Genomic DNA, 27,090 nt, shown 5'->3' on the forward strand with positions numbered 1-27,090 from the left:
GTCTCGTAAGGAGACTGTGTCCTCCCGCCCGTCTGGGTATGCCACATAGGCGTACTGGGGGTTGGCGTGCAGGAGGTCCACCCTCTCGACCAGGGGGTCCGTTTTATGGGCCCTCACGTGCTTTCGCAGCAAGACGGGCCCCGGAGAAGTCAGCCATGTTGGTAGCGAGGTTCCAGTAGTCGACTTCCTGGGGAAAACAAACATTCGCTCATGGGGGGTGGCGTTAATGGCCGTGCAAAGCAGTGACCGGATGGAATGCAGCGCTGCCGGGAGGACTTCCTGCCAGCGAGAGGTTGGCAGGCCCTTAGACTTTAAGGCTAAGAGAACGGCCTTCCAGACAGTCGCGTTCTCTCTTTCCACCTGGCCGTTCCCTCGGGGGTTGTAGCTGGTGGTCCTGCTTGCAGCAATGCCTCTCGCTAGTAGGAACTGGCGAAGTTCCTCGCTCATGAAGGATGAGCCCCGGTCGCTATGTATATAGTTCGGGAACCCAAACAAGGCGAAGAGGTCGTTCAGGCATTTGATGACCGTGGTACTGGTCATGTCTGGGCAGGGGAAGGCAAAGGGGAAACGGGAGTACTCATCAATGATGTTGAGGAAGTACACATTACGGTCAGAGGACGGGAGGGGCCCCTTAAAATCGATGCTCAAGCGCTCGAAGGGGCGGGTGGCCTTGATCAGGCTTGCTCTGTCCGGCCTAAAGAAATGCGGTTTGCATTCGGCACAGGTTTGGCAGTTCCTGGTCATGGTCCTGACCTCCTCGATGGAGTAGGGCAGGTTGCGGGTCTTAATGAAGTGGTAAAGTCTGGTGACCCCGGGGTGGCAGAGGTCGTTGTGGAGGGTCTGCAGTCTATCAATTTGCGCGTTGGCGCATGTACTTCGTGATAGAGCATCTGGGGGTTCGTTCAGTTTACCAGGTCGGTACAAGATATCATAATCATAGGTGGAGAGCTCGATTCTCCACCTCAAGATCTTGTCGTTCTTGATTTTGCCCCTCAGCTTGTTATTAAACATAAAAGCGACTGAACGCTGGTCGGTGAGGAGGGTAAATCGTTTGCCTGCCAGGTAATGCCTCCAGCATCGTACTGCCTCCACGATCGCCTGGGCCTCCTTCTCGACCGACGAGTGTCGGATCTCAGGGCCCTGTAGGGTCCTTGAGAAGAAGGCCACAGGTCTCCCCGCCTGGTTAAGGGTTGCTGCTAGGGCGAAGTCGGATGCATCGCTCTCCACTTGGAAAGGGATAGACTCATCCACCGCGTGCATTGCGGCCTTAGCAATGTCTCCCTTTATGAGGGAGAAGGCTGCGCACGCTTCTGCCGTCAGGGGGAAGGAGGTGGACTTCATGAGGGGTCTGGCTTTGTCCGCATAATTCGGCACCCATTGGGCATAGTAGGCGAAGAGCCCCAGGGTTCTCTTCAGCGCCTTTGGACAGTGGGGGAGGGGTAGCTCCATGAGGGGGCGCATTCTTTCGGGGTCGGGGCCGATGACCCCGTTCTCTACTACGCAGCCGAGGATGGCGAGACGCGAGGTGTTAAACACACATTTCTCCTTATTGTAAGTGAGGTTCAGCCGTTCGGCCGTACGGAGGAATTTCTCCAGATTAACATCGTGGTCCTGCCGGTCGCGGCCGCAGATGGTGACGTTATCTAGATAAGGGAACGTGGCCTGCAGCCCGTTCTGGTCAACCATCCGGTCCATCTCCCTTTGGAAGACCGAAACCCCGTTGGTGATGCCGAAGGGAACCCTAAGGAAGTGGTAGAGGCGGCCATTCGCCTCGAAGGCGGTATACTGGCGGTCCTCAGGGCGGATAGGGAGTTGGTGATAGGCCGACTTAAGGTCGATGGTGGAGAATACCCGGTACTGTGCAATCTGATTGACCATATCAGATATGCGGGGAAGGGGGTATGCGTCCAGCTGGGTGTACCGGTTTATGGTTTGGCTGTAGTCGATGACCAGGCGGTTTTTATTGCCGGTCTTAACGACTACGACCTGGGCACGCCAGGGGCTGTTGCTCCTCTCGATGATGCCCTCCTTCAGGAGACGCTGCACCTCAGAGCTAATAAAAGCTCTGTCCCCGGCGCTGTACCGCCTGCTCTTGGTGGCGACGGGTTTACAGTCGCGGGTGAGGTTAGCGAACAGGGAAGGGGGCGGGACCTTGAGGGTGGATAGGCCGCAGGTGGTATGCGGTGGGCGGTTTAAAGGCTGCTGGTTGTCGACTGTGAGTGGGGGGAGGGGTCCACCGTATGCCAAATTGACACTTTGAAGGTGGGATTGGAAGTCCAGCCCTAGTAGGACGGCAGCGCAGAGCTGGGGCAGGACGAGGAGTTTAAAATTTTTATACTCCGTGCCCCTAACCGACAGGGTCACAACACAGTAGCCGCCGATGTCTGTAGAATGGGACCTCGACGCCATCGAGATCCGGTTGCGCGTTGGCCGGACAGTGAGGGAGTAGTGGCTCACCGTGTCTGGATGGATGAAACTCTCCGTGCTTCCGCTGTCGAACAGGCAGGTCGTGGCGTGGCCGTTTACTTTGATGTCCATCATGGACTTGGACAGGTGATGTGGGCGAGCTTGGTCCAGTGTGACGGAGGCTAGTGTATGGCTGAGCGAGCTGCTGTAGTCTGCGGGTGAGGCGGTGGTCGGGTCTGGAGGCAAGGTGGCGGTCGAGTGTGGTGGACAAAATGGCGGCGCCCACGAGGTTGAATAAAATGGCGGAGAAGATGGCCGCCCCCACAACTCACATGAGGCACTGCTGGTCTCGGTGGCCTTGATCAAAGATGGCCGCCCCCCACGACTCACACGAGGGGATACTGGCATCTGTGGCCTTGATGAAAGATGGCCGCCCCCACAACTCGCATGAGGCACTGCTGGTGTCTGTGGCTCTCCCCCTGCAGGCCTTAGCGAAGTGGCCTTTCTTGTGGCAATCGGAGCAAGTCGCGTTTCTTGCAGGGCAGCGCGTCCTCGGGTGTTTCGCCTGGCCACAGAAGAAGCAGCCGGCGGCCCGATCGCGGGGCTCCGATGTTGCAGCCGGTACCGGGGGTGGCGGTCCCGATCGGTTCTGGGACGCCGACGCTGAGGTAGGTCCCAGAGGCGGCGGTGCGAGGGGTATTGCGGCCGGGGTCGGGCCGGAGTCCCAGGGTCACGCAGCACAGTACCTGGAATACGTCTCGAGGTCCCGATGGGCCACTTCCAGAGAGCGAGCGAGGGCTGCAGTTGTATTCAGGTCGAGGTCCTTTGATTCGAGCAGTCTTTGCCGTGAGTAGTCGGACCGAAGGCCTTTCACGAAGGCATCGCGGATATTCCCTTCAGTATTTTCTGCAGCCGTTACAGCTTTAAAATCACAGTCCCTGCCGAGTGTTTGTAGCGCCCGTAAAAATTCATCTACAGACTCTCCTGGCTGTTGCGAGCGGGATCTTAGGAGATGTCTGGCATACATAGAGTTTACCGGGCTCCGGTACTGCTCTTTCAGCAGGTTGAGGGCGTCCTCGTATGTAGTAAGGTCCTGGATGATTGCAAATACTTTAGGGCTCACTTGGGCGGTCAGAACTCTTAGTTTGGATCCCGGAGGCACGCCGGATTCTCCCAGGTAGGATTCGAAACAGCTCAGCCAGTGTTTGAAGTCGAGGGCTGAGTTCGCTGCCTGTGGGTTTAGATCCAGGTATGGCGGTCGGAGGGCTCGCAGCCAGGCCGGCTGCTGTGGCTGTTGTAGCTGGCCGTTTGGCTGGTCGTTTGGCTGCTCCGATCCACTCATTTCAAAATTTAGCCAATAAAATTGATATACCTATCAACTCATCCAATGAAAAGCGACGAGTTAAGATAGTAACTATAGGTTTTTATTGGCTAAATAACAGAGCCCACCCTCGTGGGTGATCGGGTCCAACAAGGAGGAATACCAGCCAGTCGACCACCTTTATACCTGGGCAAGCAGGCGGAGTCATGGGCAGAGTCAGCTGTGGTCAGCCCAGGTATAACAGCGTGACAAGAGGTGACCTTGTGTAGTGATACAACAGTGTAAACAGTGATAACCATAGTGTAACGATATAAACAGTGATAACCATAGTGTAACGATAGTGAACGATAAAAGTGGTTTACCACACTGGTCAATCATGTCATTTGTTGTAATCAGACCTTGCTGTGCACTAATTGGTTGCCAGTTTTACCTCCAAAACAATGGTTACACTTAAAAATAAAATGTAATGGCTATGATGTGCTTTGGGATATCCTGAGGACTCAGTAGAATCATAGAATGATACAGCACAGAAGGAGGCCATTTGGACCATCGTGCCTCTTTGAAGGAGCTATCCAATTAGTCCCACTCCCCTGCTCTTTCCCCATAGCCCTGCCAATTACCCCCTTCAGGTATTTATTCAATTCCCTTTTGGAAGTTATTATTGAACCTGCTTCCATCGCCGTTTCAGGCAACGCATTCAAAATCACAGCAACTCGCTGCGTAAATGTTTTCCCCTCATGTCACCTCTGGTTCTTTTCCCAATTAACTTAAATCTCTGTCCTCTGGTTACCAACCCTTCTGCCACTGGAAACAGTTTCCCCCTATTTACTCTATCAATACCGTTCATGATTTATAACACTAAATAAATACAAGTTCCTTCTTCTTTCACTTTGGAATAAATATATAAAAACATTTTTAATTGATGAATTCTGCTGAGGCTAATTGCATCTCATTTGCCCAATTTCCAAATTTTCCAGGAAAGATAAGATATTTGTAATTGTGATGATCTGATTATCAATAAATTATGATACATTTTTGAATCAAAATCAAAATATCACATTGTTGATTGGACCAGTGGTGCAACTTATTATTATGCTATGCCCTAGGAGATCCAGGACTGCCTCTCATCAGTGAGTTATAAATCTTAGATCATCAGACATGGAACTGTGCTGTGTTGAGTTGCATCATTAATCAAGGAATTATCCTGGTTTGTAGATCGACTTAAGCACTCCCTAATTGCCGACAACATACTGGTGTTGGTGAAGGCCATCGAAGTAGCCATAGCAACCCATACAGCCTTTCACCCAGACTCCAAGGTGTATAGCCCAAAGGCAATGAAAAACAACACTTGAAGCTAAAAATATATCAAAGGACACAACCACAAATTGTGATGTTTCTGTTTGTTAAAATAAGTTTGCAGCATAACAGAACATGACTAAATGCAAAGCAGAGAAGTTTAAAAATCACACTATTGATTTACATTATTTTTATATTTCAGCCGCAACATACTATTCCAGATGTGTTCATTTGGATGCTCAGCAGCAACAAGAGAATTGCGTATGTACGGATTCCAGCTAAAGACATCCTGTATTCTGAGAAAGAGGACGAGAAAGGAAAGGATTGTGGGAAGATTAAGTCACTATTTCTTAAAGTAAAACATTTTTGATGTGCCTCAATAATTCCGAGACTCAATGTTAGCGAAACAAAACAAGGCTTTTATTAACTTAGAAAGTAACATGTAAGAGAGAGGGGTATCTTCCTTCTGGAGACTGAGGCCAGACTGAGCTAGCTTACAAAAGGGGCCAGGTATGGGCGGAGCCCTACACACAGCACATTCCAGCACATTCCAATAAACAATACAATGAGGACTGGGGGAAGGGAAATGACACTGAAACCGACCACAGTCACAGGCAGTGACGAATGGAATATTTCATCACATTCACCCCTTCTATAGATTGAGTCTGTTCGGGGGTTTGATAGTCCTCTGCGACCGACGTGGCTGTTGTGGTGCCGCGGGTGTCGGCTGGGTGTCCCCGGTAGCCTCCTGGGTCTCTGCCGGGGGTGCCGCCAGGGTTGTTGAAGGGGTAGTTGGTGGGGGTGCCGTTGGTCGATGTTCTTCCGGGGGTGATGAAAGAGTAGTGGGTGGGTAAGAGTTGCTGTGATCGTTGTTGCTGCTATTGCCGTGGTTGTTGTCGATGCTGGCTGGGGCGACGTCTTTTATGGACACGGTGTCCTCCCTTCCGTTGGCGTGCCGGACATATGCGTATTGGGGGTTGGCGTGGAGTAGGTGTTCTGGCTCCACGAGAGGGTCCGTCTTGTGGCCCCTCACATGCCTTGGCACGAGTACCGGACCTGGGGTGGAGAGCCATGACGGCATGGATACGCCTGAGGTGGATTTCCGGGGAAAGACAAACATTCGTTCATGAGGCGTGGCATTAGTGGCCGTACACAATAGCGACCATATCGAATGGAGCACATCCGAGAGGGCTTCCTGCCAGCGGGAGATAGGGAGGCCCTTGGTCCTTAGAGCTAGAGTGACTGCTTTCCATACTGTCCCGTTCTCTCGCTCCACTTGGCCGTTACCCCGGGGGTTGTAGCTGGTGGTACGGCTCGTGGCGATCCCCTTGGACAGCATGTACTGGCGTAGCTCTTCACTCATGAAGGACGCCCCCCTATCCGTATGGATGTAGCTCGGCATACCAAACAGGCAGAACAGGCTGTTGAGGCATTTAATGACCGTGGTGCTGGTCATGTCTGGGCAGGGGAAGGCGAATGGGAACCGGGAGTATTCGTCCACAATGTACAGGAAGTAAACATTGCGGTCGACGGACGGGAGGGGGCCCTTGAAATCTAAGCTGAGCCGCTCAAAGGGCCGTGTAGCTTTGATTAAGTGGGCTCTATCTGGGCGGTAGAACCGAGGCTTGCACTCAGCGCAAGTGCGGCAGTTCCTGGTCAGAGACCGAACTTCCTCAATCGAGTAGGGTAAGTTACGGGACTTTATGAAGTGGAACAGCCGCGTGACCCCTGGGTGGCAGAGGTCGTTGTGGAGGGTCTGTAGCCGATCCCCGGTGGCGCTGGCACACATCCCTCGTGAGAGGGCGTCAGGGGATTCGTTAAGGGCCCCTGGCCGGTAAATGATGTCGTACTCGAAGGTGGAGAGCTCGATCCGCCACCTAAGAATCTTATCATTTTTAATCTTCCCCCTCTGTTTATTATTGAACATAAACGCTACCGACCGCTGGTCGGTAAGTAGGGTGAAGCGTTTGCCGGCTAGGTAGTGGCGCCAGTGGCGCACTGCCTCCCCGATGGCTTGGGCCTCCTTTTCCATGGAGGAGTGTCTGATCTCGGGCCCTTGGAGGGTCCTCGAGAAGAAAGCTACGGGCCGCCCCGCCTGGTTGAGGGTGGCCGCCAAGGCGAAGTCAGACGCATCACTTTCCACTTGAAATGGAGTGTTCTCGTCCACTGCCTGTAGCGTGGCCCGCTCAATATCCTGCTTAATGCTTTTGAAGGCGGCGTGGGCCTCAGCAGAGAGCGGAAAAGAGGATGCTTTCAAGAGGGGGCGGGCTTTGTCGGAGTAGTTGGGGACCCATTGGGAATAATAAGAAAATAACCCCAGGCACCTTTTCAGGGCTTTGGGAGTGTTGGGCAGGGGCAGCTCCCGTAGGGGGCGCAATCGGTCGGGGTCTGGTCCGATTTCCCCATTCTCCACCACGCTGCCTAGTATGCAGAGGCGCGTGGTGTTGAAAACGCACTTGTCCTCGTTGTAGGTGAGGTTGAGTTTTTGTGCGGTTTCCAGGAACCTCTCGAGGTTCGAGTCGTGATCCTGCTGATTGTGGCCGCAGATGGTGACGTTGTCGAGGTAGGGGAAGGTTGCCTGCAAGTGGTGGTCATCGACCATGCGGTCCATCTCCCTCTGAAAGACCGAGACCCCATTCGTCACCCCAAAGGGGACTCTGAGGAATTGGTAGAGGCGTCCGTTCGCCTCGAAGGCGGTGTACGGGCGGTCCTCTGGTCTGATAGGGAGCTGGTGGTACGCTGACTTGAGGTCGATGGTGGAGAACACCCGGTATTGGGCGATTTGGTTCACCATTTCTGATATGCGGGGTAGCGGGTAGGCGTCTAGTTGGGTGTACCTGTTGATCGTTTGACTATAGTCGATCACCATCCGTTTCTTCTCGCTACCCCTTACCACTACCACTTGGGCGCGCCACGGGCTGTTGCTGCGTTCAATAATGCGCTCTTTCAGGAGCCTGCCTACCTCGGTCGCGATAAACCGCCTGTCCTCCCAGCTGTACCTCCTGCTTTTGGTCGCTATTGGCCGGCAGTTAGGGGTAAGGTTCGCGAATAGCGAAGGCGGCTTTACCTTCAGGGTAGCCAGACCGCACACTGTGAGGGGCGGCTGGGACCCACCGTACTTGAGCGTGATGCTTTGGTGGTTGCACTGGAAATCCAGGCCCAAGATCACGCTCGCACATAGGTTCTTCATGATTAGTACTTTAAACTTATCGTATACAGTCCCGTTAACGCCCAATTGTACCGTGCAGTAACCCAGAATGGTCGATGTCTGGGTTTTATCAGCCATAGAGATGGTACCCTGAGTAGGGACCACCTTTAGGGAGAGTTGTTGTGCCAGTTCAGGGTGGATAAAACTCTCCGTGCTTCCACTGTCAATTAAACATTTAACCCGGCACCCGTTTACCTCGATGTCCACCATTGATTTGGATAGCGGGTGCGGCCTTGTCTGGTCCACTGTGACCGATGCCACTGTAGGGCCCTGATCGATACAAGATGGCGTCCACGCTGTCTGCTCGTAAGATGGCGGACCCCACGAGGTCGGGCAAGATGGCGTCCAAGATGGCCGCTCCCACGGCGCACACGTGGCGGTGGCGGGTTTTCCGGCGGTTGGTTTTCCGGCGGGGTTCCCTCTGCACACCTTCCCGAAGTGCCCCTTCTTACCGCACTTAAAGCAGGTGGTGCCTTTCGCCGGGCACAGGTTTCTGGTGTGTTTTGGCTGCCCGCAGAAGTAGCAGTTGGATCCCTGACGCGTCGCGGCTGTCGTAGGAGTTCTGGGGGGAGAGCGGGGCCCCGCCGGTGTCGGGCTGCCGGGCGGGGAAGATGCCTTCCAAGATGGCGGCGCCCTTGGTGCACACGTGGCGGCGTGGGCGGCGCGGGCCGAAGAGTAGGCGTCCGAGTTTCTCTGGGCCACATCCAGGGATCGCGCGGTGTCTGCAGCCTGTTTCAGGTCCAACCCCGTTTTTTCCAGCAGTCTTTGCCGGATGTAAGTGGAGCTGAGGCCTGTGATAAAGGCATCGCGAACAAGTTCGTCAGTGTACACTGCGGCTTTTACATCTCGGCACTTGCAGTCTTTGCCAAGCATTTTCAGGGTGCTTAGGAACTCCTCCACCGATTCCCCAGGTCGCTGTGCGCGAGTAGCGAGCAGATGCCTAGCATACACCTCATTCGTAGGCTGCTGGTAATGCGCCTTTAAGATGTCGCAGGCGGCCAGGTACGTATCGGCGTCTTGGATGAGGGGGTAAACCCGGTGGCTTACCCAATTCCGCAGAATTCCGAGTCTCATCCTCGCAGCGTCCGTAGCGTCTTTGACGGCTGCGGAATTGTCCAGGAAGAATTCCATACACTCAAACCAGTGTCCGAAGTGTGCTGATGCGTCCGGAGCATGTTGATCCAAATCCAAACGTTCGGGTTTCAGGAGTTGATCCATAGTGTTGAAAAATAAGTTAATAAAATTGATGTGCCTCAATAATTCCGAGACTCGATGTTAGCGAAACAAAACAAGGCTTTTATTAACTTAGAAAGTAACACGTAAGAGAGAGGGGTATCTTCCTTCTGGAGACTGAGGCCAGACTGAGCTAGCTTACAAAAGGGGCCAGGTATGGGCGGAGCCCTACACACAGCACATTCCAGCACATTCCAATAAACAATACAATGAGGACTGGGGGAAGGGAAATGACACTGAAACCGACCACAGTCACAGGCAGTGATGAATGGAATATTTCATCACATTTTTTTTGCTATAGAAACATCTCAAACCTTGTATTGATTCTAAAAAGAAAAAGGCGTGGTTCAATTTATTCCATTTATGTCCCGTTGTGCTGTGCATGGTTTCTGCTCCACAGGGTAGGTAGGTGGGCATCCTGTTTCTAAGTCACCGGCATTCTGACAATGCCATTTTGTGACTGGCCATTTCACTTGGAAGCGCATAGGAGCAAGCTGCCAGGCTTGCATGCTAACCTTTTGTCCCTAACTGTTGGAAGGTGTCTGACCTCCACCCAGAAAATTCTGTGGCAGTCCAAGCAGGACTTGGGAACATAGGAACAGGATTAGGCCATTCAGCCCCTCGAGCCTGTTCGACCATTCAATTGGATCATGGTTAATCCGCACCCCAGCTCCATTTACCCACCTTTGCTCCATATCAACAACAACAACAACAACTTGCATTTATATTGCTGCTGCTGTTGATATGGGGCAAAGGTGGTTAAATGGAGCTGGGGTGCAGATCAACCATGATTCAACTGAATGGTGGAACAGGCTCGAGGGGCTGAATGGCCTAATCCTGTTCCTCTTCCTTGATACTCTTACCTAACAAACATCTGTTGCTCTCAGCCTTTAAGGTTTCAGTTGGTCTAGCATCCACAGCCTTTTGGGGAACAGAGTTGCCGATTTCTACTAACCCATTGTGGGGAACTTGCTTTGTGGGGGCAATTGCAGGCATGTACCCACATCCGACTACACCATTGGCACCAATCCGCTGCACCTCTTCCTCTATACTATAAGAAAAAATAATTCCCAGTGACTTTTCTTATGGTCTATCTGAGTTTCAAATTATGGGTAACATTGCACTCAAGGCTCATGCCCACTAAGAACTGCACTAGAAGTGCCGAAAATCATTTCATTTAAGATCCTACAAGCCAGCAGAAAAAAAGAGAATTCCATAACATTAGTCTGGGGCTGAATTCAAACACAAGCCCCAAGCATTTTAATGGATCAATGTACCTACTTCCCCCACTCAACCCTGAGGGTATTTAGTTCTCTGATTAGATATAACTCACAATATGTTGTGATCGCTTTTGATTAAAATGAATTAAAATGGCTGTCACTCTGGCATCATTTGCAATGTAAGTTTTTTATATGTGCATCCTTTAAGCTGCCAGGGAAGCGTGTCATGGGATGGACCGTACAAGCAAAAGTGGATATTTACCTATGGTTGGGTTCAACCAGACATGCGGACACTCTTTTGAAAAACTTACCCGACGGATTTGAGCCAGAAATTCCAACAAGCAGCACTGGGCATCAGGTTTCTCTACCTCTCAGTATTCTTTATAAAGGTAGGTGTGACAGATCAACGATCCATCCTGTTTCAATTCATAAGAAATTCTTATATTTTATCTTTTTATATTAACTTGTAGCTAGAGCAGTGCTGCGAGATATTTAACATGGACTAGAGCCAGTGATCCCCCAGAGGAAGCTATTAGGGCTGGAATTCCTCTGGTTTGCACCAGGGACCGCTAATTTCCTGAGTGTAGAGCAGAGCAAAAAGGGGCCTAGACCTGTTATGCCAGGTCTCCACCCCCTTTGGTTTGCCTGGGGACTTCAGGACTACTTTTTGGGGAAGGGGGTGCAGGTGAGTGCTTGTACCAACAAAGGCACAAGCATTAAAATAACATGAAAATGATACGTGTGTGGCAGAGCCACCAAAGGACTCAGATCGTTTGTATATAATTCCTTTAACAACATGTTAGCTACTGACCGAATCTGTATCTTTATTTATGCTGTTTAACTGTACAGGACGTGGTTACTTTAACAGCGCGGTTAAAACGTGATGATGTCACGCCGTTCATCACGTGATTCCCCACTGGCGGGAAAATGTGATGACGTCAGCCACGGGACCGCAGGGGCAGTCCTCGTGGAGCTTCCAAAGAGAGCAGACCTACATCCGATGTTATCCTGCAGTTTCTTGTTAAAACCTGTTCGTTTCATTAAAGTTCGTTTTGTTTGATCGCCTGAGTAGAACTCAGTCTTTTAGTTAGGAAGCCATGTTCCTACACGTGAATCATTTCACAGCGCCTCCCATCTCATTTTCTTATTTTCCTCTAACAACACTGGAGGATGCCTATTCAGGGAAGGTGGGGGGGGGGGTGGGGTGCAGGTGCGGCGGCGTTGGCAGAAGTAGGCCTCGGGCCTTGCACCCATCCCCCATCAGATCAGAGTAAGCAGGATCCTGGGTTCAGACCTGTGGCTAGCAGGATTAGTGCAAGTCTGGAGGTTTTCTGGCTGCTGTTTTCGGACAAGAGCCAGAAGGTCCTGCAACTGGCAGCCATTACTGCTGCCACAGGACCCTCTCACGCTTGTAGCAGTGACTGGATTTCTGCGCTTGCTTCCAGCACAAGGCCCGAACAAGGGCCAGGCTTGTGCCCGGGGCACTTCCGGCCTATTTTAGCGACCTGATCCGGTAAATATGTGTGGGGTCAGGACAGGTGGAGCACACTGTAGGTACGCTCCATCTGACTTGTGCCAGGTGGATGAGAGGGGAAGGAAAATCAATCTCAATTGTCTGCAGCTTGGAACATACAGCTGTGGGATCTAGTTTAAACTACAGCTAATCAAGTGGCATATCTTTTGAAAGGATAATGACTTTCTGTCTGATGGCTTTCATTTTATTTGGTGAAATGCAAATGCAAGTGACGTTGAACCAAAGTGTTCATAGAATCCTAGAAATTTACAGCAGAGAAGGAGGCCATTCGGCCCATTGTGTCCATGCCGGCTGACAAAGAGCTATTCAGTCTAACCCCACTTTCCAGCACTTGGTCTGTACCTTGGAGGTTATGGCACTTCAAGTGCATATCCAAGTACTTTTTAAATGTGATGAGGGTCTCTGCCTCTACCACCCTTTCAGACAGTGAGTTCTAAACCCCAACACCCTCTGGGTGAAAAAAATTCTCCTCAAATCCCCTCTAAACCTCTGACCAATTACTTTAAATCTATGCCCTCTGGTTATTGACCCCTCTGCTAAGGGAAATAGGTCCTTCCTATCCACTCTGTCTAGGCCCCTCATAACTTTATACACCTCAATTTTGTCCCCCCTCAGCCTCCTCTGTTCCAAAGAAAAGAACCCCAACCTATCCAACCTTTCCTCATAGCTAAAATTCCCCAGCCCAGGCAACATCCTCGTAAATCTCCTCTGCACCCCCTCTAGTACAATCACATCCTTCCTGTAATGTGATGACCAGAACTGCACGCAGTACTCTAACTGCGGCCTAACTAGTGTTTTATACAGTTCAAGCATAACCTCCTTGCTCTTCTATTCTATGCCTCGGCTAATAACAGCAAAGTATCCTGTATGCTTTCTTAACCACCTTATCTACCTGTCCTGCTACCTTCAGGGATCTGTGGACATGCACTCCAAGGTTGGATGAGCCCCATTATTTATGACATGATGCTGGTGCTGTGGGACTGCAGCATGCAGCCCAGGCACTTTGTTCTGCAGGTCAGCCAGCTATCTCCAAGTGTAATTCAGTTATGACTGGTCAAGGCAGTAATTGGGTATGTAATACCTGGACCACATGTAAGTTGGAATTCAGTCAAGCTGGTGCCATGCACTGTGGTCATCTCCTCCCATTGTGTGAATAAAAAGAGGAAAAAGAAATACTTCAAATGCTGTAAATCTGAATTAAAAACAGAAAATACTGGAGATACACAAAATCTGTGGGGAGAAAAGGCAGGTTAATGTTTTAGGTGTAATGTCTGGAATATCTGGAGCACTACGATTCGGACCTGCTGAACTCTGTGGGCTGATCCACAATCCCATACAGTGAGGCTCCAAGATGAGCTTCATCTCATCAATATACCCCAATGCAGTATTTGTATCTTGCATGCACTGCACATCAAATGTGTGTGGTCTAGTAGACCAGAAGTGGTCTATTGACATTTCCCGTTTTTCTATTTCTGTGGAGTCTTCTCCCCATTGTTTCACTGAAGTCCACTCCCCAGTGTTTTTCTGTAGGCTTGCCGCCTGCTTCCCAACTTCTGGGCAACTTGCTCTGCAGTGTTTCTATACAGGTCTGCCCCAGGTATGGTTTTTACCTTTTTGCCAGGTACAAAACTGGACAGGGCCTGTTAGAGTCAAGGCGGGCGGGTGGTGGGTTGGGATCGTGGCTTGAGTTCTGAGATATGCTTTTCAAGTGATGAAAATTCATGTAACACCTCAATAACTAAAGCTTTCACAAGTGCAAAAATGTGACTTTTGCCTTAAAATTCAGAGTTTTGTGTTCGGTTTACATTTTAGAAGTTTCCAGACCAACTGCTCAAAAACTGGACTATCCAAGACTGACTTGGTGCCAATCCTATCCCCAGCTCCACTGATGTTTCTGTGCACCTGCTCACTGATGTTTCTATCATATTTGATAGTCAGTGACTCACTAAAATGATTGCTTTTGGATCTTTCTACTAAAGGAAATGAAAATATCCTAATAAAACATCTCCCTTTAATGGACTTTACCCTATTTATATACCAGGGAGCGACAAGAAAGATTGTGTGAGAGAGAGAGCGAGAGGTTGCAGGCTAGAAATGAGGAATGGATCACCTTAGAATTATAGAATGATACAGCAGAGAAGGAGGCCATTCATCCCATCATGCCAGTGCCGGCACCAATTAGACCCATTCCCCTACCCTTTCACCATAGTCCAAGTATTTATCCAATTCCCTTTGAAATTTATTTTTGAATCTGCTTCCACCACCCTTTCAGGTAGTGCATTTCAGATCATAACAACTCACTGCATAAAAAAAAATCTCACCTTGTCTCTGGTTCTTTTGCCAATTACCTTAAATCTGTGTCCTCTGATTACTGAACATAAGAACATAAGAAATAGGAGCAGGAGTAGGCCATTTGACCCCTCGAGCCTGCTCCACCATTCAATAAGATCATGGCTGATCTTCTACCTCAATTCCACTTTCCTGCACTATTCCCATATCGCCTTGATTCCTTTAATATCCAAAAATCTATCGATCTCTGTCTTGAATATACTCAACTAGTGGGCCTCCTCAGCCTGCTGCCACTGGAAATAGTTTCTCCTTATTCACTCTATCAAAATCCTTCATGAATTTGAACACCTCTATCAAATCTCCCCTTAACCTTCTTTGCTCTAAGGAGAACAACCCTAGTTTCTCTAGTCTTTATACGTAACTGAAGTCCCGCATCCCTGGTACCATTCTAGTAAATCTTCTCTGCATCCTCTCTAAGGCCTTGACATTGTTTCTAAAGTGCGGTGCCCAGAATTGAACACAATACTCCAGCTGGGGCCTAGCCAGTGTTTTATAAAAGTTCAGCGTAACTTCCTTGCTTTTGTACTCTATGCCTCTGTTTATAAAGCCAAGAACCCTGTAAGCTTTTTTAACAACCTTCTCAACTTGTCCTGCCACCTTCAAAGATTTGTGCACGTACACCCCCCAGGTGTCTCTGTTCCTGCACATCCTTTAAAATTATACCATTTAGCTTATATTGCCTCTTCTCATTCTTCCTACCAAAATGCATCACTTCACACTTCTCTGTATTAAATTGCATCTTCCATATGTCTGCCCACTTCAGGGAGTCAAGACCAAGTGTAGTCTTCAGGTGAAGCAGGGTTAGAGGATAGGAGATAGTTGGCCCAGGGCAAACAGATGTAATTTAGTCCCTATTTTAAAGTCATGCATTCAATCCTTATTTTTATGTAATATTTTGTTTTGCTATTATTTATAGTTAAATAGCAAAACTTACAGCAATTTGGGAAACAGAGAAATAGAGTTTGTTGCAGCTTAGGGGCATTCTCTGCAGTACAGCCTAAGGAGCTGGGAGACACCAAACTGAGGCACTACACCGCCACCACTCGTGGGAGGGTGTCATTACACCGTGGCAAATTTACACAGGTAGTTTTCATCATGGATGCGGGCATAAGAATTTGTAAACGGAAAAAGTTGACATAAAAGTGTGACAAAAAACGTGACACAGGAAACATTTTTAGACAGAAAATGTGGGCAGTTGTAATATTTTAAAATATATTTCAAATGGATACCTAAATAAACAGTTTAATGTGCTCCGTGATATATTCTTGTGTCAGTGCAACTAAATAAACAACATTTTAGTTGATGAAGGTAGTGGTAGACCAAACTACATTGTTGTGCTTTTGCTGAGGTTTGATGAAGTGTTAGAGCCTTTCCTGCCAGGTCTGAGCTGGACTTTTCAGCGACAGCTGCCTAGGGTCCTTAAGTATGTGCAAGCTGGAACACATCCTGCTTGATTGGACCAGCTCTCCCACCCAGTTAATGAACTTAATCAAAGTTTTTTCTGACAACTTCAACAGCTCACTTCTGGTATCAGAAACTCGTGTTGGAAGCGTGTGACCTCTATCCTCAAAAGACAAATATTCCAACACATGCAGCATGTGTCACCAGTTCAAATATTAAGGAATGCAAACCAGACAAGATTATGTCAAACACATGGGAGCTTGCTCCCATTGTGACCTGAGTATTCTTTAAAAAAAAAAGTTGCAAGAAAACTATTTGCTGCTTATGAAAAGTGCTAAGAGCACCTTTCCACGATGACTTCAGTTAAAAGGACTTATATTTGGGAACACTCATGACACAAGCTCCTTTAACTAAAAGAAATAAGAGGAGATGATTGCATAAAATGATTTTCTACCAGGCTTAGGATGCGATCCCATTTCTTTAACCAGCTATGATCAGTAATGCTAACAAGTGATTATTAACGAATAAAGTGCTGTGTTTCTAACCGCTGTCTCTACATTGTTAACAGTTGTGTTTTGAACTTCTTGTATTGAACAGACCACCATAAGTTTCAGCTACGATGCCACATGTACCAGGCGAGAGGTCTTCTGGCCGCTGACAGCAGTGGTCTTTCAGATCCTTTTGCTAAAGTGACATTCGTTTCACATTGTCAGACCACTAAGGTAAATAATGATACATTAATAATATGTTAGGAATTGTAACCACTGCAATCATAGATAAAGCTTTCTGATGTACTCCACTGTTTAATCATAACATGCAGTACATCTGGTTCCCTCAGTTTGCCAGAAACTCATTTTAAGCAACCCATGTCCTTACATGCTTTTGGATTGGTTCCTGAACGTAGTGTTATGGGTCAGTCCATTGTTCGTACAAAGATTTGCATAGCAAGTATTGGCACGCTCTCTGATAAATAGTAGTGATAACAGTACACAAATATACAATAGCATCATTAAAATTATTGACTGTAGTATAGCCTCGGGAAACCTAATTACTGCTGTTTATCCAGACACATTTTTTATGAAATCAATACATCATTTTTGACAACGTGTTCTTTTCATGATTTTAGTTGTGCTTTAGAACTCCAATATTAGTCAACACTGCAGTGTTCCTTTCCCAGGACCTGCTTATCAATATTAATAACTCAATATTGAGTCTGCTATGGCTCCTAGGTCTCTCAGATTCATCCCTGGAGTACGCATATCATCTGCATTTCTTTCACTTGTCCACACTAAATTTCATCTGCCATTGTTCTGTCCACTTACATATTTTGTCCAACTCGCTCTGTATTTTTTGTGCTGCCTTTTCTTATTCCACTGCCCTTCCTACTTTGGTATCATCTACAAATGTAACCATTTTGCATTGCTTTTCTGAATCCAGGTCATTTTATATAAGTTAGAAACAGTCGTGGTCCCAACATTGAGTCCTGAGGCAACCCACTCAGTATTCTCTGCCCCCCATCCCATCCCATTCCAACATAACTCCTTTAATGTGTACTCATTGTTTCCTACCCTTTCAATCCATTCCCAGGGCTTACCCTGAATCTTCACAATTTTGAGTTTAATTAATATTCTTTTGTGTGGAACTTTATCAAAAGTCTTTGAGAAGTCATGGTACTCCATGTCATAGGGCTTACCACTGTCCACTTGGGTTCTTACTTCCTCAAATGTTCAGGAGGTTGGTTAAGCAGGATCTTGCTCTTCTGAATCCATATTGATTGTGGTTTATTGGTTATTATTGTACAGATAATTGAAATTGGGAATTCTAATTATTGAGGAAAGATTAGGCATTTTGTGACTGGTATCGGTTTTGTTCTTGCAGCATGAAAGGGATATCCTGGCAGCCTTTATCTCCAGGGTACCTATTTAAGTTTATGTTGCTCCAATTTGGTTGTGTCCATTGGACAAATATTGCCTGTATTTTGCTGGACCATGAGATAGATTGCTGCTTGGTGCTGTGGCATTCAAGGTGTGCTGTGTAAGGAAGGAAGGAGGGATAGGGAAAACTGCATGCCAGTTCACCTGCTGCCAGATCACTCAGCATCTTAAAGGGGAACTGCCTTCTAAAATGAAAAAACTAAAAATAATTTTAAAATATGCAGTTTTTAGCCATCTCCTTCCAAATGCACCACTAGCCTCACACGCTTCTCAATGCACAATTCCTCCCACCCAATCACTCACCTACCAACAATCTATATGAAACATGAGGCACACCTCCTATTCCTAGCTTCACCTCACCCCCTTGGAGGAGACGGTGCTGGCCATTCTTGGCAGGGGCGTGGCTGAGTCCTTGGCCAGCGGCGGGGCTGAAAAGATACAAGATGCTGGTATCCTTATACATTATCCTCCTTCTCGCATGTCCCTCTTGCTTTCCCATCCTCCCCCCACCACAACTCCACACTTGTGCCTTCCTCATTTCACACACCCAAGAAATGCAGCCTGCCCAGCCAGTGGTTGACCAAGAAGAGGAAGAGGAGAGTGAAGAAGAAGAAACACCGTCACTCGAATTCGCACTCCCAGCCACCAGCTCCTTAAGGTCAACCAGCAAGGCCATTTGCAGTGTCCCCACTGAAAGTCAGCAGCCTTCCACCAGCCATGCTGCAGCAGCACTGCATGACATCAGCAGGATAGGCAAAGGCACACACAAGACAGTCACGAAGGGAATGCACAAGTATGATTAGTTAATTTCTTGATGTCATATTGGATGGATAGATGTATAAAGTTTGATTGGAAATTATGCTTTGTAGTGGCTTTTATTTCAGCATTGTGGCCAAGAGGATGCTGTGATGGTCAGTAACAGAGGGAAGGTAATGTGTGGGACAAATGTTGAAAGGGGAATTGGGGTTGTGGTCACTGGTACCACAGGCGAATGATTCCATCCCGGATATCCCGGCCAGAAAGGGGCTGTCTGGGTTGCATCCTTTCATCTGCTTCCTCCTCTTCTGCTTCTTCCTCTTCCCTCAGCGAGTGGATGCTGTAAATCTGAAATAAAAGCATAAAGTGCTGGAAACACTCAGCAAGCCAGGCAGCATTCACATCTGAAATGTGAACTCTGTTTCTTTCTCCACGAATGCTGCCTGACCTGCTGAGTATTTCCAGCTATTTTTGTCTTCTCAGAGGCTTTCCTTTACCATTCGAGGCCTTGCAAGCGTCCAGCAGATCTCCCTGTATACTTAAAACATTTTTTTAAACATGTATTGCCCCAAGCCACTACTTCAATAAAATATAAAAAATCCAGTCCAAAAGCTTAAATGCAAATTACCTGAAAGATGTGTGTGTCTCTTTAAGAAGTGCTGACAGCATCTCTGTCAGTCTGCTGCACGCTCGCTTTTCAGAGCGAGCCTAGGACCCAGCGCTAAACTCAGCGCTAAGGTCCAAGTTCGCAGAGCGTAGCGTTAAGTTGGCGTTGCACGCCAACTGACATCACGCTCTCCATACTTGCATCTCCAGGGCCATCACTGCTATCGGTAGCACTAAGGCCCTCACCAAAATGGCAGCTGCCGAGTCCCGCGCCAGAGAAGGGCGTTACAGTGGCGGCTGCCAATTTTTTCCAGGATTGCGGCGGTAACTCGTGCCGGTCAGTAGCCCAATTTCTGGGCCAAAGAATGTAACAAGAATACCATGGTCGGAAACCTTCTGTCATGCTTCTTTTCTTCTTTGATTCTGAACAGATTATTTTTCAGACTTTGTCCCCAACATGGAACCAGATGCTCCTGTTCAATAACATCCACCTTTATGGTGAAGAAGTGGAAATAAGTGAGGCTCCTCCACTTGTGGTTATTGAGGTTTATGATTCAGATGCAGTCGTAAGTATAAAATATTAATCTGTCTGTATCATGGGGGGAAAAAAATCTTCTCTCAAAGCACAGTTATTAGTGTTTGCATTTTTATTATTTATTGGCCCATGTTCTTTCTTGAATCGCTTATTTCTATCTCAATCCCATGTCATTTCATGCCTTTCCTTCAGACTGCCTGTGTCAATTTCACTCTTGATCCAGCCACTGAGAAGCGGCAGACAGTAACCCAATGAGATGCATCCTACTGACTTCCTCTTCCCTTTCCATGGGGAGGTGATTCCCGTCAAATGAGACTGTTTGTGGGAGCTTGCTGTGCGCAAGTTGGCTGCCGCCTTTCCTACATTACAACAGTGTCTACACTTCAAAAGTATTTCATTCGTTGTAAAGTGCTTTGGGAAATCCTGAGGTTGTGAAAGGCGCACTTTCTTTACCCTTCTTGGCATGGGTGATTCAAGTGTGCAACCTCAGGTGGTATGAGCCCATATCTCCTCTTCTCATGGCACAGATCACTGGGGCACCAATTTACTGCATCGCCCTGCTGTCTGGTGTTTGCAATTTTTTTTTTATTATTGACTCTTAATTGTGAAATATGACAAATAATAATTGTTATAAATCTCATCATCATGAAGAAACGACTCATGAAATAACACTGGATGGCCAGCTGGTGGCGCCGTCCAAGGAGTATAAATACTCAGGTGTGGCCCTGCTTGCCCAGGGACATTGTGTAAGACAGGAACTAGTGAAGTACAACTAGACCTCCTTGTTTTGAAACAAGTTGATTAAAGCCTTGCTTTATACTCAAACCAAGTGCGTAGTGAGTTTTATTACGTCAATTTAATCAACTTGATATCGACTCCATGCTCGGAGTGATTTCAGGAACAGCCAGCTATGACTTCAACTGCAGAAGGGAACTCCGGCATAGTAATCAATCCATCATGGACAAACTACTCAGATCCGCCCGTCTTGACCTGGACCCGAATTCACCTACAACTGCTAAGGTATGGAAACACTGGTATCGTACCTTCAGCAACTTCCTCAGGGTATGTGGTGAGAATGTTCCTGATAAATTAGAGATACTTGCCAATTATGTATCTCCTCATGTGTTTGACTATATTGAAGACTGTGTAGACTATGACTCCACTATCCTAATATTACAGCGACTATATGTTAAGGCCCCAAACGAAATTTTTGCTCGGCATCTACTGGCCACAACTCGACAACAACCCGGGGAATCACTTGACGAATTCCTTCAGAAACTTTGCAGGCTCAGCAAGGATTGTAATCTTAAAGCTGTCACAGCTGAGCAGTACCAGGAGGAGTTAATTCATGATTCCTTTATTAATGGAATTATGCCTCCCTTCATACGCCAGCGTCTGTTGGAGAATAAAACCCTCGAGTTACAGGCTGCCTATGACCAGGTATGTTCCCTGGACTTAGCAAAGAGGAATGCAGATACCTATCTTTTACCTCGTGCATAGGGCTGCTGCTATCACTTTTATGACTCCTTCGATAGGTCTCGGGCGGAAGCCCTCACTGATGATGACTCTAACCTAACGGATGACAACCCTACCCTGGAAGCCTTCACTGATGACGACCCTGCCCTAGCGGCATCTTGGCAATCTGGAAGGAAGTGTTTCTTCTGTGGAGGGGTGTTCCATTATAGGAAATTTTATCCTGCTCGTAACGCAACCTGCAATCATTGCAGCAAGGTCACTTTTCTAAGGTATGCCAGTCAAGAGCCTCTGTTAGTAAGAAAGGCCACTTTTCTAAGGTATACCGGTCGAGAGCTCCTGTTAGTTTTGCAGCTACTATCTATAAAACTGCTCCTCCCCCAAGAGCCACTACTAAGGTTGCAGCTGCTATCTATGAAACTGCACCTCCCCCAAGAACCACTACTAAAGTTACAGCTGTCAAGGGTAAACCTGCTCCTCCTCCCATCACAGCTGTTTTTCCCCAAAGTCTATCCCATGCAGCCACGAAGGTTTTGGTAAATGGACACATTTTGAGCGCACTAATCGACTCATGCAGCTCTGACAGCTTCATTAGTGAGCGGGCTGTCAGTAAGTTAAAACTGCGTATTTACCCCTCAGACAGGGAAATTGCAATGGCTCTGACGACACTGACCACCAACTCTTCTGGCTTTTGTCTTGTTGACCTTATTCTCAATGGCCGCACTTATCTCTCCACCCGGCTCAGGGTGCTCAAAAACCTATGCAGTGATGTGCTCCTGGGACAGGATTTCCAGAAACAACACAAAAGACTCACTTTCGAGTTTGGAGGGTCAAAGCCGGAGCTTACTATTTCCATAGTACCGTTTTGTGCGCTTTCGGCGGCTTCGCTTGATGAGCCCTCCTTGTTTGCCAATCTTTCCCCCCGATGTGAGCCCATAGTCACTAAATCACGACGTTTCAGCCAAGATGATCGATCCTTTATCGAGGCAGAAATCTCTCGTCTTCTAGCTGACGGTATCATTGAGCCATGTTCATCTTCCTGGCGGGCTCAAGTCGTTGTTGTTAAAAATCCTCTGAAGCAACACAAGAAACATCTTTGCATCGATTACTCGCAAACTATTAACCAGTATACCAACCTGGAGGCTTACCCACTACCACGCATCGATGATATGGTCAATAACCTTGTCCAGTACAAGGTATTTTCAACTTTTGATTTAAAGAGCGCATATCATCAAGTACCGTTAAAGGACTCTGACAAAAAGTATACGGTCTTTGAGGCCAATGGTTGGCTTTATCAGTTTTGTCGCCTTCCATTTGGGGTCACCAATGGGGTGGCCGTCTTTCAACAGGCAATGGATAGCCTACTCAAACAGGAGAACTTAACGGACACTTTTCCATATCTGGATAATATCACCATTGCTGGCCATGACCAGAAGGAGCATGATGCCAATCTCCAGAAATTTTTTGACGTTCTCCGTCGTCGCAACTTAACCTTAAATGAGTCCAAATCTGTGAAATCAGTACCATCAGTCAACATCCTTGGCTACTGGGTGGGCAACGGTGTCATCAAACCGGACCCGGAGCGACTTCATCCACTTCAGGAGCTCCCTCCCCCTACGAATCTCGGCTCTCTTCGTCGGGCACTCGGCATGTTCACCTATTATGCGAAGTGGATACTCCACTTCTCCGACAAGATCCAGCCCCTGCTTCACGCGAAGTCACTTCCATTGGAGGCAACGGCTATTTCAGCTTTCAACCTCCTCGAGACAGCTGGAAAAAGCCACGTTTCGTTCCATTGATGAAAATCTTCCTTTCGTGGTCGAGTGCCATGCATCGGAGGTGGCGATCTCTGCTACCTTGAATCAAGGTGGTCGACCTGTTGCATTTCTGTCCAGAACTTTGCAGGGTAGCGAGCTCCATTATCCTCCTGTCGAGAAGGAGGCTACGGCCATCATCAAAGCTGTACGTAAATGGAGTCATTTTCTCGCTCGTCGCCATTTCACACTTATAACCGATCAGTGCTCTGTGGCCTTTATGCTGGATAACCGGAAATGCACTAAGATCAAGAATAACAAAATACAACTCTGGAGGATGGAATTGGCCGCATTTGGATACACCATACATTATTGACCCGGCAAAGAGAATGTGGCCCTGGATACCCTCACGCGGGCATTCTACTCTTCTATGTCAACTTCGACTCTTGCGGATCTTCATACTGACTTATGCCATCCTGTCGTTACCCGTATGTTGCACTTTGTGCGATCTAAAAATCTCCCATTTTCTACGGAAGATGTGAAAAGAACATGCTCCTCCTGTAGAATTTGTGCGGAATTAAAACCGCAATTCTTCCGTCCATCGGATGGCTCGCTCATACACCCTATGCAGCGACTCAGCATTGACTTTAAAGGGCCATTGCCTTCCTCAACGCGAAACACCTACTTACTTATTATGGTGGACAAATATTCACGCTTTCCCTTTGCTTTCCCCTGTCCCAATATGCTTACTTCCACAGTGATCAAATGCCTTGATCAAGTCTTTTCCCTTTGCGGTACGGCCAATTTCATCCACTCTGATCGGGGTCCCTCCTTCATGTCAAGTGAACTCAAAAGTTATCTAACGGGGAATCGCCACAAGTGAAACGACACCATACCATCCCATCGGTAATGGACAGGTTGAGAGATACAACGCTATCATTTGGAACGCTGTTCGTCTTGCACTGAGGTCACGCAACCTACCAAACCAGCAGTGGGAAACTGTGCTCCCTGTTTTGTTGCATTCCACCAGGACTCTTCTTTCTACGTCCACCAATGTCACGCCTCACGAGCGATTCTTCAGCTTCCAGCGTTGCTTCACTCATGGGACGTCCCTACCGTCATGGTTGGCAGCTCCCAGCCCCGTGCTGCTCCGAAGATTCGTCCGATCTTCCAAAAACGATCCCCTCGTCGACAAGGTGGAACTCATGGATGTTAATCCCATGTACGCACACGTGCGGTACCCTGATGGCCGGGAGTCCACCGTTTCGCTCTAGGATCTGGCTCCCTGTCCAACTGGTCCCACGGACCCAACTGTTAGAGGGACCCACGGTAATGATGCCGACACTCTGCGCTCTTTTGAAGATGACGCCCTACCTGGGACATCAAGAGATCTGTCGGCTACTCCACTGGATCCACTCAGGGAGCTGAGCACTCCCCGTGGGATGGCCACCTGAAGCCAGGACGCCGGTCAATCCCCAGCTATCAAACAAGATGAAGCCAGCTCTGCGCCTGTGGGGACCTGCACCCGGAGTCACAATCTCCCCAGTCTCCCTCGGGTCATTCAAGACGACACGGGCCCTGTCGATCTACCAGTACGGACCAAGCGACCCAGGGACCAAGACACGGTCCGAGGAGACGTGCCTTCCAGCCACAAACAAAGATCTAAAAGACTGCGGCTATTCGTGGTCCGCCTAATCCGTTAGGAGGAAGTCGTCGGACTTCCATATCTTTTAGGCAGGAAGAATGTTATAAATCTCATCACCATGAAGAAACGACTCATGAAATAACGCTGGACGGCCAGCTGGTGGCGCCGTCCAAGGAGTATAAATACTCGGGCATGGGCCCAGCTTGCCCAGGGACATTTTGTAAGACAGGAACTAGTGAAGTACAACTAGACCTCCATGTTCTGGAAACAAGTTGATTAAAGCCTTGCTTTATACTCAAACCAAGTGCGTAGTGAGTTTTATTACATCAATAATCATCAACCAAACATCACAGTTTTTCTACAATTAACATGCCTGCACACTTCATCTGCAAGTACACAAATGTTGGTTTTATTATTCATGTATCCACCTAGTAAACTGAAACAGAGAAAAGCTCCAACACTTGCAGTTCAGGTCATGATTTAGGATCATAGAAACAGAAACATAGAAACATAGGAGCAGGAGTCGGCCATTCGGCCCTTCGAGCCTGCTCCGCCACTCAATATGATCATGGCTGACCCTCTATCTCAATACCATATTCCCGCTCTCTCCCCATACCCCTTGATGCCTTTTGTGTCTAGAAATCTATCTATCTCCTTCTTAAATATATTCAGTGACTTGGCCTCCACAGCCTTCTGTGGTAGAGAATTCCACAGGTTCATCACCCTCTGAGTGAAGAAATTTCTGCTCATCTCACTCCTAAATGTCCTACCCCGTATCCTGAGACTGTGACCCCTCGTTCTAGAGTCCCCAGACAGGGGAAACATCCTCCCTGCAACCAGTCTGTCTAGCCCTGTCAGAATTTTATACATTTGAATGAGATCCCTCTCATTCTTCTAAACTCTAGTGAATACAGGCCCAGTCGACCCAATCTCTCCTCATACGACAGTCCTGCCATCCCAGGAATCAGTCTGGTGAACCTTCGCTGCACTCCCTCTATGGCAAGTATATCCTTTCTTAGGGAGACCAAAACTGCACACAGTACTCCAGGTGTGGTCTCACCAAGGCCCTGTACAACTGTAGTAAGACATCCTTACTCCTGTACTCAAATCCTCTTGCAATGAAGGCCAACATACCATTTGCCTTCCTAACTGCTTGCTGCACCTGCATGTTTGCTTTCAGTGACTGGTGTACAAGGACACCCAGGTCCCTTTGACTTCACTGCCATTTCTAGACACTAGAGAAACTGGTTATCCACTTCTATCAGTTCATTTTCACCCTGTTAGGTCAGCACAGATGAAGCGTGTGTATTAGCAAGGTGACTGGAAATGATGGATCTTCTTTCATGCTACCTTTATTTCAGGGTAAAGCGGAGTACATTGGCAGCACTGTGGCTCTTCCTGTTGTGAGGCTGGCTGGACAGGATTATGCCCCCCCTGTGCTTCAATATTACCCAGTGTATTGTGGCAGCATCCCTGGTGGTGAGCTCCTTGTAGCCTTTGAACTTCTGCAGGTACGGATGTATTGGGGGAGGTCAAGTTTTATTTTATTCCATTGAACTCCTTAACTTAAATTGCTTCACTGATGATATGCTGTGCTTGTAGGAGCCTACATCGCTAAGTTAGTTATATAGATGGTCAATAATGGTATACTAAAACTCTAGAATTAAAAATATGAATATACATAATCACTTATATAAGTTAATCTGCACTTATACACACACACACTTTAAAACAGTCCCTGTTCATTACCTTTCATGAAAGAGGAGCTGAGGAAAGCTCCCTCACCTCTTTTTCCGATACATTGATGACTGTATCGGTGCCGTTTCCTGCTCTCGCCCCGAACTTGACAATTTCATTCACTTTGCCTCCAATTTCCACCCTTCCCTCACCTTCACATGGTCCATCTCTGACTCTTCCCTTCCCTTCCTCGACTTCTCCGTCTCCATCTCTGGGGATAGGTTATCGACCAATATTTACTACAAGCCCACTGACTCCCACAGCTACCTGGACTACACTTCCTCCCACCCCGCTTCCTGTAAGGACTCTATTCCATTCTCCCAGTTTCTCCGCCTCCGCCGTATCTGCTCCGACGATTCCACCTTCCACACCAGTGCTTCAGACATGTCTTCCTTTTTCCGCAACCGAGGATTCCCCTCTACCGTGGTTGACACCGCCCTCGACCGTGTCAGTTCTATCTCCCGCACCTCTGCCCTCACCCCTGCCCCTCCCTCCCGGAACCACGATAGGGTTCCCCTTGTCCTCACCTTTCACCCCACCAGCCTCCACATTCAACGGATCATCCTCCGGCATTTCCGCTACCTCCAAAGTGATCCCACCACCAAACGTATCTTCCCCTCCCCTCCCCTTTCAGCATTCCGCAGGGACCGCTCTCTCCGAGACACCCTAGTCCACTCCTCTA

At 48.1% G+C, this 27,090-nt stretch overlaps 1 protein-coding gene across 1 annotated transcript in view; it reads left to right on the forward strand.

Annotated features, from left to right (window-relative positions):
- Positions 1–27,090, forward strand: part of LOC147081887 (fer-1-like protein 6) — a gene marked incomplete at its 5' end in the record, with an annotated part of 215,446 nt that overhangs the window by 60,529 nt on the left and 127,827 nt on the right. Inside the window, 5 exons of the mRNA XM_085980616.1 lie at positions 5,226–5,378; positions 10,893–11,073; positions 16,566–16,690; positions 19,696–19,830; positions 26,033–26,182. Coding sequence (XP_085836742.1) covers positions 5,226–5,378; positions 10,893–11,073; positions 16,566–16,690; positions 19,696–19,830; positions 26,033–26,182 — 744 coding nt within the window. The remainder of the gene's footprint in view (positions 1–5,225; positions 5,379–10,892; positions 11,074–16,565; positions 16,691–19,695; positions 19,831–26,032; positions 26,183–27,090) is intronic.

The sequence above is a fragment of the Somniosus microcephalus genome, unplaced genomic scaffold (genome assembly GCF_052327205.1).
Source record: "Somniosus microcephalus isolate GS21.2 unplaced genomic scaffold, FLI_Smic_1.0 scaffold311, whole genome shotgun sequence".
Taxonomy (NCBI): Eukaryota; Metazoa; Chordata; class Chondrichthyes; order Squaliformes; family Somniosidae; genus Somniosus; species Somniosus microcephalus.